Raw genomic sequence first — 11,950 nt, 5'->3', positions numbered from 1 at the left:
GCAGTGAAGGAAGCATTGGAATGGCTTGATGACAACCAGAGTGTTGAGAAAGAAGAATATGAGGAGAAGCTTAAGGAGGTGGAAGCCGTTTGCAATCCAATCATCAGTGCTGTGTATCAAAGATCAGGAGGAGCCCCAGGTGGTGGTGAATCAGGCGAGGACGAGGACGACTCTCACGACGAGCTCTAGAAATGTTTGTTATGCTTTAGATATGATGAGAAACAATAGATTAGTCGGAGTCTGTTAATTTTTATTAAAGCTGGGAATTAAGAAATTCCCCTGCGCTTGCTTTTTTGGTGGCGATGATAAGATACCTGTGAAATTACTTGTATTTTCCTTTTTTTTAACTAGTTTTTACGACGAATCTTTTTCAGCTGTATCAGTATGCTTCGTTCTGGTCGGTCTTTCTGTTTGCTTTTGTTACGTTCCTGTGTCGCGTTTTTTACAACAAAGGGTTCCAGTGCTAACACTCAGTTTTTGGTTTGAAGTAATCTTAATAATTATAATAATTCTTAATTAGAGCAGGTAATATTTTTAAAATATTATTGATGGCATTTTATGGAAGCTAGCGACTTTCAAACCTGTATTGGTTCTTGAATTTCTCATTGAATCTTTTCCTCGAACATGGACAAAGGGTAGTATTAATGAGTAGGGTCAGAAAATGAAATGTAGATTTGGTGTCTAGTACTTTCTTCCAGGCTTTTTGTATGTTTACTTTTAACTCTATTAATACGTCGTTGTCGATTATTTTACAAGACAATAAATTGATTTTGTCAAATATATTAGTGCGTGTTAGATTCAGCCTAGAACCAAAAAACGTGGATCAACCAATAGCCATGTAAGGAAATTGGACGTCAGTTTTACTTGCGCATCAAACATGTTATTAGAGTATGTTCCGTGGAGTCCATAACGAGATTCAAATAGTAGAAGCAAAGGATCTATTGTTATAAAATTAATCGATTAATGTTTTTGAGGGACAAATTTTACATTTTTATACACATCAAAATTTACTTCTCTAGATCTTGATTGTGTTTGTTGATTTTTACCACAATTTCACAAAATTTGTGTTCCAATATTTTACCCCTCCTTTCAGAGGCGACTTAGGGATTTAGAAATAAATACTTATGAGAAAACATTTATTTTAATGATAGAATTGAAGACAAAGAAACTAGAAATTAGCATCTTATAGCAATACTTACAAGATTACAAGAATGTTTGTTAAAAGTTCTTAAACATGAAATACCTAATGTAGAATTGTTCTGTAGAGACATGAGCATAACTTAATCACATATTTCTTCTTACATTTTTTAGTATAAACAAACCGGATATTGACTTTAGACTTTATTGGGTTACATTAGAGATAGAGATAATCAAAATTTTGTAATAAATCTTATTCTTCTCATTAATCATTATTTTCCTCTATTAGGTGAGGAAACATGATTACTAATTAAAAATATTTTTACACTAACAGAATAAAGCTAAATTGAAAATGTAAAATGAATTTCACCAATCCTCCTTGTGGAAATCTATAATTTATATATTTATTTCTTTAGAGGGAGGGGTTGAATATGATTAGAATCCAGCTTTAGGATTTCCAGAACCAGCTGCAGCGACTCCCATCCCACTAACACCATGTGATGTAGCTGCCATTGTGTCATTGGCTGCATAATCTTTAACATCTTGAGCATCCAATTCACTCACAAGTTCATCAATTTTCCTAAATTGATATGGCCATCTTGCATTGTACAGAAACTGGCGAAGATCAAACCTATTATCCTCTGGTGAATAACTCTGCAAGTTGATTGAAAGATTAACTCTCATTAGCCAAGAAAAGATGTAAGAATAAGCCAAAATGATGGGAACACCGGAGAGCTATCCTGATTTGAAGTGATAACAACTACATACCTCAGCATGGTAGGAAGGTGTCAAGACAGTCATTTTGTGTCGATTGATAGAATAATACTTGAAGAAGTATTTTACTTTTTCAGCTACTTGTGATGGAGTCAATTTTGCACCCCATCTGTAGCATAGATTCTACCACAGTAAATTACAAAACAAGTTATGATTGGCAAGTAAAATTAGACAAAATATAAACTGCAAAATTCACTCAGACTGCTAGCTTTGGATGCCAAAACTTTATTTCGCTTGAGTTCACAATATCAAGTACAGTAATTATTCTTTCTGGTAAGGTTTTGAAAACGTGGTAGTTTAGAAATCAGTCAAGAAGGACTGAGATACATGGAATAGATTTCTTCTGGCAATTCTTTAACTTAAATATCGTGCATTGTTTTTTGGTTTTTCATTATTTGCCCTCCTAAAGCAAAGTAGCAAACCATGCTATGCTTTGATCTTTGGTTATAGACAGATTCTTTTTAATTACTACAACCACGTGAAATTTGTAAAAAGGCTATTAAAGAGCTGGAATCATCAAAAGCTGATATTAACTGCACTGTCATTCGAGAGAAACAATTTGCCTGTTTGGAAGAGTCTATTAGATTATCGACTACTTTGATTTTATTCGTTTCCTGAAAGTTTTTGCGAATAAAAGTTCACATCAAGAAATCGTCTGAGTTTAGTAAAATCAGTGTTTACGTTAGGTCGCTTAAAGACAAGATCCTGCATTATACTTTGATTCAAGTACAGTTTAAGGTATGACAACAAAAGTTAGAGTCTTCCCCTCCAAAGGAACATATCCAAGTCAAAAAGTTAGCAATCACAAAATAGTTTAGGTTGGCCTTGTAGAATAACGAAACTAATTGCACTATCTAATGACTTGTGAAATTAGCTCTAGGTCTACAGCTAGTAGGGTTTAACTTTTCTTGGCTCTGATATTCCCAACAGGTATTTACATTACAGGATGGTTAAGCATCCTACTACCACCCATTTGTCTTATTCTGTTCAACCACTATCATATGACAGAAAAAAATGTGAAAGGTTAAAGACTTAATTAGGACAGAAAGGGGAAGCATGAGATAAACCTGGAACATGGAAACTGGACCACAACGGAAAATTTTCCGTAGTCTTCCATAAACTGATAGTTCCTCGTAAGTCATTCCCATATCAACTTCATCAAGCTGTTCAACAAAGAATGAAGTATCTGAGTACATATGTTTAAAAGTTGACCATAAACAATTTACTAATGCATATAGATAAAAAACCAAGTACATCAAAAGATTCAAATATAAGCAAAAACTAATAGAGCACTGCTGAAGTCAAATACCCAAGACTTTCTCTTGCCCTGTTTTAAGGCTTTAACATTTCCTTAATGTTAATTTCGCTAATATTTTGAAAAAAAAAAATTCACTAATTTTTTATTACAGATAATAACAGAAAAACAATTTACTCATTAAAAGAGAAATGAACAGAAGATCTTGTGCCTGACCAGAAAAGCAGCCATATCCTCGTTTACATATTACCCCCATTCGCTTTTCTAAGTATTACGTAATAAACCTTCAAGTTATTCCTTGAGATTATATGCGTTGGCCATTTTAGTCCTTGAAAAATGACTTTGTAAGAAACAATTCATTTTAGACATCTTCCCCCCTTATTTCGTAGTCATTTTCCACCAGAAAGGACAAAATTTGGCAAATTTGGAACTTGTAAAAGGTTTGTAAACTTTCAGGGACTAAAATGCCCAGCTCGTACAAACTCAAGAACTAATTTAAGGCTTTACTCGAGTACTCTGCCTTGCAGGTCCAATTCTAGGTTGTACATTATTGTATTTCCAAAAAAACAGTTAATTTCTTTATTTTCTTCCTTTTTTTATACAGGCTTAACACAGATTTTCATTGGTGATTAGATCAAGAGTTGGACACTGGAATTCTATATTGTTTCTTTTGCATTTATGAGGCTCTACAACACGATTCTGCTGTACAAACAAATTGCTGAAAAACCTATATGTACTGGAAATAATATCAAATCATAAATGAATTTAAACTGCACCTTATAAATCTGTTTTATAAGGTTGAATTGGACTTAAATTATACTTTCTTAAGATGGTATTACAGTCATTTAAAAATTATCCTAGTTAAGTTTGTTAGGTCTTGTGTCACTCGCTGTCTGGTTTTTCTCCAGTCCCACACTCAAGATGTCTTGAGAGGGTGTGTCGAAAAGTTCAAATCGACTACTGATAAGATTAAATCATAATATATAATTGGATCTATACATCTTATAAGTTAGTTTTGTATTGTTAGATTAGATTTATATTCCACTTTCTTAAACGAAAAATCTAACGGCCAACTTATATAAAGTCAAAATATTTGCACAGAATCATTATGATCTGAGGTTGCTGCAATTAAATTGTCTTTTGACCTGTCAGGCGTATTGTTGACAATAATGACTCACTCTCGTGCAAAAAAACAAAAAAATTGAATTCTGTGTTGTTATCGTTACCCTCTGGTCCACTTTAAGCAAAATTCCTACGTAAGCATACACATACACCAAAAAAGGTACATTACATGTATATGCACTTGCAATTTAAGCAACACAATCAAAATCGAAGTGAGATTCCAGATTAGTCATAAATGGTGTGACAAAACAGAATACTACCTGACTGTAATTAGAACGTTGAGGTTCTAGTTCGGCTGTGGGTGGAGCTGCTTCAATATCTTTCAAAGATGGGTAACCGAGGTGGATGGCAGCCCATCGCAGGAATGCCCGAAGGTCCTGCTTACTTATACTACCAATAGGATTAATATCTGCTGAGCTGCAATCATACTGTAAAAAGATATAAGCTGTGAGCAAAATGGTGAAACGAACCACATATAATAGAAAGTGGGGAAAAAATTGAGACACAAAGGGTCTATTTTAAGAAAATATTTTATGAATGAATACAAAATCAACTCAGTCCCCTGTTTTCAAAGATTCAAGTGTTACTATAATTTTTTTGTATAGATCTATGTAATTGGGAAAAAAAGTAAAAAAAAATAAAATTGAAATTTTGTAAGTAGGGTAAAAAAAAATAGAAGAAAGACATTTTCTTCAACCAAACTATCTCTAATAAAGAAAGGTTTAATCCAAAGCTAAATAGAAGTACCTTGGTCAAGTAACCACGTAACCCTTCATCCACATTAGAGCTTCCCAAGACAAGGTAAAATCCAGGTTTGCCATGAACCCAAGGCAAGAGTGAAGCTAACATGAAAGCTAGCACCATTCTGATTCGAGCCTGAATGTTTTGCAAGCTTAAATTCTCAATATTGGATCCGCCATCAACCTGTAGAAACAAAATCATAAAAAAAAAAATGAGGCTTCCATAAAATAGAAACAAAAATTATATAAAATGCCTCAATCTTTAATAGAAAAGTGAGATTCCCCACAAAGATGTTATGCAAATACTTTAATACCCTGGCATCCTGATATGGAGATACATTACAAATATGAACATGCTTTTCTGGACAAACATAACGTGAGTGACAACTTCATAGATTACAAGTTCTAGCAGTCATTTATGATTGAGAGAACTTGTTCATGCTTCATTTACCTTGTACTGTGGTCGTTTTCCTGTAAGTGTCTGGAATAATGACAAAAAAGCAGACACAACGACATCAATGCTAACATCAAGATGCCACGAACCTATTTCATCAGCCAGCACCTTTGCTCGGGACTTTGTCATTTCTGAACTGAAACAGAATAAATTTTAGTCATCCATCACATCTGAGTGATATAAGCTGGTTCATGCAATGGAATGATTTCTCAGTACAGGCAAAGTGAAAAACGAATGCCAGTACTCAAGGGCTTTAGTCTTCCAGTATTTATGTTGGGGGTATGATCTTAGGAACCAAAAGTCAAAACTTTTCTATTTTGTGGGTGTTGTTTACAATTTTGCATGAGGTATTATGCAAGAGCTTTAAATTGGAAATTTGGAAGTGGAATGTTGAAAGCTTGGAGGGAGAACTACAACTGCATATGACTAAGAACACAATACTTTCAACAACAACGCATCAGTGCAGCTTTCTTGAATGGGTTTACATAACACTTCTTTGTGTCTGGACATGTATAAGGGAAAAGGGTTTGTTCATGTTTTTGATGTTTTGGCACAATCTCATGTGGTTTTAAGGAGAGATTATGGGGTTTGGGTTTGCTTTTTTTCTTTTCTTTTTCCGTTTCTTTCTCTTTTGTACATGGGTTGAGGCAACCCAATTGCCTTATTAATTAAATTTGTTATTGCAGATAAAAAAATGAGCATACTGGTCAAGCTTATGTTATATCATCGTTATGTTTTAATGGCAAAATAATCAACTTCGTTCAAAACCACCAATATGTAAGTTTAATGGGGATTTGGAAACACAATGGAGTGAAAATAAATTAGAACCAAAATCATATCCAATGGTCCAAAACACACACACACACACACACACATACATACATACATATATATATATATATATATATATATATATGTATGCGTGTGTGTGTGTAAATGAGGGACTCCTCTTACACAAATGTGGATGGAATATCAATGGAATGTAGCAGATATAAACTTATGGAGATACAGCTAAATAACAATAAGACCGGGATGGAAATTTATCACTTACCTGTTTTCAGATCCCATAAACACGGTATAGAATATTCTTTTAGCAAATTCTCTGCTGTCTATAGGATACTGACCATCCTTATAGTTTCCTATTCGTATTGCATCAGCTTTAACTTGCTCATCCCCATTTGCAATTTCTGCAGGCAAATACCCATGATCCACTCATATCCAAACTACAAATGTCATTGTCTTTTCCACCTTTGCCACGTGAAAATGTGAAAATGAAAAATAAACGGGAGGCATTTGTCTTTCTCAATCTTATTATGGTCCACCATATTTGATGGAACAATGAATACTCAACTCTGCTTTTTCAGCTAGTTCAGCTGCCAATCAAATATATATTACCTCTCTATCCTTCCCTTAGATCTTTATACAATTCATGCTTATCATAAGCTAGATTAGTGATCACACTTTAAGCATTTCTGTATTTAAAGCAGGATCATAAATTGAATAGAAAGTACTGTCACAAGTATCTGAAATAGAAAGTACACATGAATCTAACCACACTTCTTATTGCACTTGAACTTACCTTTCACAACCAGCTGGCACATGCATCCAACAATTGCAGCAACTGAGGAACTGTCTGCTCCACCAGAAAGTGGAAGCAGAAAACCAGATGCTCCACTTCTTCTTAAGTAGTCCCATAACCAGCAACCAGGTCCAAATGCTATTTCCTCCTCAGGAGTGTGGTACTTTATCTATAATGAATAAATCAAAATCAACTTAGCAGCTTGGATGCCTGAGTGATTGCAGCAATAATGTGGTGAAATAAGAATCCAAGATACAAATATTGACTATCTTCAAATTTGCTACCAAATGAAAATAAACTTACCTTAAGTGGAAGAGAAACACATATTTTAAGGTTAAAAGGAAGACAAAGACTGTAAGGTACTTCCACTGAAGGAACCTTAGTTTTATAACTTGCTTGCTCTTGGAAGCTACTTAAAGATCCTCGAAGGCTCACAACCTACCACCAATGGACAAAATGACTAAAAGAATCAAATCCAACATCAGTTATTGATAGTCTTAATGATTGTGTAAATTGATATATGGAATATAATGCAATACATACCACATCTAGATCTATCTGAGCAACCACAACCTCAACATCCTTCAAAGAAAATTGAGAACCCTGAGCGACAACATCTCCATTAACCACAACACATGCACATCCATCTGTTGCAAAGATGGAAAATTGTAGACAAATGAAACAAAAAAAAGCAACATAAAATGAAATCTGAACAAGCTAAATGGAAGTTATAACGTCCTCAACGGAATTCCAGGATATGCAATGGGCACAAATGTGAAAAGTTCAAATATCATTCTATCAAGACAAAAGGTTTTTCTACCGTAGTAAAGGCGACTTCCATCACAGCCTTGTTGGTTACTATACATGTAAACCCCTCCCCGAGAATGAGTGGCGCCTATAAGAGTATGAACACGATAGTCAAGCTTTCTGAGTTGGTGGTGACTTCCACTTGCATTCATAATCACTTCAACCCCGTTCAATGCAAGCTCAGAATGAGGAGGATCTGAAGTATAAAGCTCTTCACAAACTTCAGCAGCTATAGCTCTAAGAATGGGAAAATGATTCATATTTAGCAATTGATAAATCTGACTAAAACTTGCAACCACTCAATAAACAAATCAAATGCTTGCAAACGCAACACGCAAATAATTCTTAGGTGCATGAAAAAATAGAAAGGTAAATAAATCAACTAACCAGTGCATGAATGCAACGCTGATGGGTATGTCAGCCGTAAAACACGAGGATAAACCGTATCTGGTAATAATCTGCTAAGTACTCACACAATGTAAATAAAACCTATGATTTATTTAATTTCAGGACTTATCATTAACCAACGATTTACCATAACTTAGGAAAATACATGTGATTTTACTGGAAGTGGAAAGGACAAAACTTTTTTAGGTGAACCCATGTTATCTCTCAGTCAAGAGAAAAGGACTTATCATTAACCAACAATTTACCATAACTTAGGAACGTATACGTGATTTTACTGGAAGTGGAAAGGACAAAACTTTTTTAGGTGAACCCATGGTATCTCTGATTCAACAGACAAAAATTAATTTCTCCAGGCATAGAAACTAATTTAAGGGATTAACCTCTTCCTACGTGTTTTTTTATACCTACGAGACTGAGGATCAAATCCCTGAACCCGTGTTTAAGAGATAAAATTATATATCAACTATCTCACACCATATTGATGACACAACTTCTATGTAACACTAACATTGAAACAGAAAACTAAATGAGTAAATAGTGTATACAATGACAATGAAAAGGGAGTTTACAGTTTCACCAGACCAATGTAGACTTTTAAACAACCACCTTTAAAAAACAATATAACAGTAGAGTGCACGGATATTAAATTCAAACTAAATAAAGTAAAACACATTTACAACTTACGTGTCTTGAAACTTCATGAACCCATAACCGAATGGAACCGATTTCTGGCCTAAAGCCTGAGAAATTTCAAGGGGCAACTGAAAATCCACAAGCTGATCCCTTCGCTTCCAGGCCGTGAACCATCGCAGTTCTCTATAATTGCCATCATTTGCAAGACACAGCTTCGGTCGTATCATGAGAATCTTCCGATTCAAACAGAAAACCTGACAGTTGTAGCGCTCCTGACCTATGATAACCGGCATGCCGAAGCTACACAGAATGCCATCTGTCCAATCTCCAAGCAGCAAATCTTTCAGACACTCCCATCTGCAAGCAACAAAGCCAATTCACAGTTTCCTTAGAATGCAAAACACCTACCATGTTCCTACGCGAAACACACACATAGAGAGAAAAAAAAAAAAAACAAAGAGACATACGAATGGTTAACTGTGTCGAGTTCTAGGAAGTGGTCTTCGCAGCCATAACCAGGAATCTCGAGTTCTGGACCGAGCCTAATGGAGGCGCCGGCTTCCTTGGCCTTGGCAATGGACTCCTTGATTAGCTTTGCGTTGCAATCGAAATCCATCGCCCATTGATTGAGACTGCATGTGGCAACCTTCAAGAGCCTCATCGCTTTCGGTTCGCAATTTGGGGTTCCTCAATGCCGCAGATTACAACTGCAACAATATTCGCAAGGGGCTTTTTAAATTGTAATGTGTGCTCAGACCTTAGCTTCGATTCCACGATGCTACTTTGAAGATTATGCGTCGTATTCGTTGTTCTCTCCTGGACCCTTGGACGGGTTCTTTTGTCTCGCTTCCCTCTTAGCACGTTACGCACTTCAATAACTCAGTTTTCAAGTCAACTCACTTAAAGACTAATCATGTTTAACAGTACTAAATCGTGTTTAAAAGTTTCTGATTAATTTTTTTAAGTAAATAATTCATTTCCTTGCAATGTATTGTCTATCAAATATTTAATAAAATATTTAATTAATGGAGTTTTATTTTATCTACAACTAATTTTAATTAAATCTTTATTTAAATATTCTTTGGTTTGATTTTTATAATCCACATTATAGCGATGAATCCAAAATGAAAAGACAAAAATAATGATGGTTACGCTATCCATAAAAAGAATGTAAAACAAAAAATTATTTAATTAAAAATAAAATAACATTTCAGAATAAGAAAAAAGTAATAATTCAAAATATTTAAATTTCTAGAAAAGTTAAACTTTTTAAATCATAAATCTAGAAAAATAATAAAAATTTATGAAATACGTAATGAAATTTCTCGGACAATGTTTTTATTAATTTGAATATTTATTCCTGCTTTGTCTTCTTATGAATTTGTCTACTTAATAAATTATAATATTTTAGTTGAATTCTTGAAAAAATTATTTATTTATGTTTTATCACATTGTTGTATATTTATAATTTCTAACGCATCTTTTAAAAGTGATTTCATACTCGGTTAAACAAGTCAAATATATTATTGGTATTGATATTTCAACAAAGAAAACAAGTTTTTTTTTTCTCACATTTAATATTTTAATTATTTATTAATTTTTGTGTATTTTGCTTCATATTTTAAAAAATTTACACCACTCAATTGCAAAACTATTTTTCTCTTCATCTATGTTAGAATGAATACCTCAAAATCAAATGTGGAAATAAATAAAAAAAAGTACAAATGCTTGAAAATAAAAGAACATGTTAATAATAAAAAAAACACTTAAATCACAGAAGTGAATTTATTACTAGATTTATTTATTTGTACATAGAGAAACATTTATTTTGGTATGTAATTTTCTAATCAAATAATAGTGAGGTGTTTCCATGCAAAAGGACCATTTTTATTGGCCAAACCATTCTTTCAGGAATCGCAATTGGTCCACGTCACCACGTGTGACATGCTCCAACTTTTCAAAGAGATCTATAAATGAACGGGGCTATTACAAGGTCTCTGTTCTGAACTCACCGAACTGCGATTCATCGAGAAAAGAGAAGAAAACTTGACACCATGGCTCGCTCGTTTTCACGCGGGTCTCTGCTTCCTCTTGCCATTGTTTCGTTAGGTATCAATCAGATCTCGTTGCTTTCTCTGTCTCTTTTCGATGTAGCAAGAACCTTCTCACTGCGATTTCTTTCAACTTTTTTGTGATTGTTTGTTTGGATTTCCTATTTTCATGGATCTGATGGGATCCTAAACATTCTCATCATTTAAGTTTCTCTTTAAGCACGTTATTAGTCACAGTCAGTGAAGTTTAATAAACGTGTTGATAATGATTACTCGTAGTTTTGATTTTTGTCATTGTTGTTACCTTTATTTTATTTCCTTAATTTCGCAATAATGATGCTGCATAAACCTTTTTTTTCCCCGCATGTTTCGTGCGATATTACATTCATTACAGTGTATGCTTATTAATTTGGTTTTCTTGTATCGTAATGCAATTTCAATCAGATATATAATAAATCGAATCCTTGATCGCATATTACTCGTGATTTCTCATGATGCATGATTCTTATTCAATACCAGTTATGTTTTTAATGATGCAAAATACAGATTTTTTTTTTCTTTTGTGATAATTGATTTATTCCTTTCAGAACAGGGCTTGCCTCCTTCACTAAAGATAGTAAGAGTAATTAAGTAATCTTATTGATGAGGAAATCAGTTACTGATTTTTGATCCAATTTTTTATTTGTTGTGAATGTGTATGTAATGTAAAATATTTATATTGTTATGAATGACTGAGAATGCTTACTTCACGCGGTTCAGTTTGTCATCAATTAACTAGTTCAAGTTTACCTTGTAATTAACTTGGAGAGATTTCGTTGCAGGATGTCTATTTGCAATTTCCATTGCAAAGGAGGAAGCTACCAAGTTGGGGACGGTCATTGGAATTGATCTTGGAACGACCTATTCATGTGTTGGTGTTTATAAGAATGGCCATGTTGAAATCATAGCCAATGACCAAGGTAACCGTATCACTCCATCGTGGGTTGCCTT

At 34.0% G+C, this 11,950-nt stretch overlaps 2 protein-coding genes across 2 annotated transcripts in view; one reads left to right on the top strand and one right to left on the bottom strand.

The window, feature by feature from the left end:
• LOC106766646 (luminal-binding protein 4-like) overlaps positions 1 to 189 on the top strand; it is a 3,316-nt gene extending 3,127 nt beyond the window's left edge. Inside the window, exon 3 of the mRNA XM_014651360.1 lies at positions 5 to 189. Coding sequence (XP_014506846.1) covers positions 5 to 189 — 185 coding nt within the window. The remainder of the gene's footprint in view (positions 1 to 4) is intronic.
• A 1,178-nt stretch (positions 190 to 1,367) lies between these two features.
• LOC106769135 (glutamine-dependent NAD(+) synthetase) lies at positions 1,368 to 9,776 on the bottom strand. Its single transcript, XM_014654621.2, has 13 exons — positions 9,377 to 9,776; positions 8,961 to 9,266; positions 7,882 to 8,105; positions 7,605 to 7,708; positions 7,365 to 7,499; positions 7,062 to 7,230; positions 6,534 to 6,669; positions 5,480 to 5,618; positions 5,036 to 5,212; positions 4,549 to 4,716; positions 2,979 to 3,074; positions 1,906 to 2,034; positions 1,368 to 1,791 (listed from the first exon to the last, which is right to left on the bottom strand). The coding sequence occupies exons 1-13, from the start codon at positions 9,568 to 9,570 to the stop codon at positions 1,573 to 1,575; spliced, it is 2,196 nt and encodes a 731-aa protein (XP_014510107.1). The 5' UTR covers positions 9,571 to 9,776; the 3' UTR covers positions 1,368 to 1,572.
• Between the last annotated feature and the right edge of the window lie 2,174 nt (positions 9,777 to 11,950).

The sequence above is a fragment of the Vigna radiata genome, chromosome 7, assembly GCF_000741045.1.
Source record: "Vigna radiata var. radiata cultivar VC1973A chromosome 7, Vradiata_ver6, whole genome shotgun sequence".
Lineage (NCBI taxonomy): Eukaryota > Viridiplantae > Streptophyta > Magnoliopsida > Fabales > Fabaceae > Vigna > Vigna radiata.
The sequence above is the reverse complement of the archived record's forward strand: the minus strand, read 5'-3'. Positions and strand labels throughout refer to the sequence as shown.

Excerpts from the sequence above, each read along its gene's own strand:
- LOC106769135 (XM_014654621.2), bottom strand. The coding sequence starts at position 9,570 with ATGAGGCTCTTGAAGGTTGCCACATGCAGTCTCAATCAATGGGCGATG. Across the intron at positions 9,267-9,376 it reads CTCGACACAGTTAACCATTC|ATGGGAGTGTCTGAAAGATT; the intron begins GTATGTCTCTTT and ends TGTTGCTTGCAG. Across the intron at positions 2,035-2,978 it reads GTCCAGTTTCCATGTTCCAG|AATCTATGCTACAGATGGGG; the intron begins GTTTATCTCATG and ends TTACTGTGGTAG.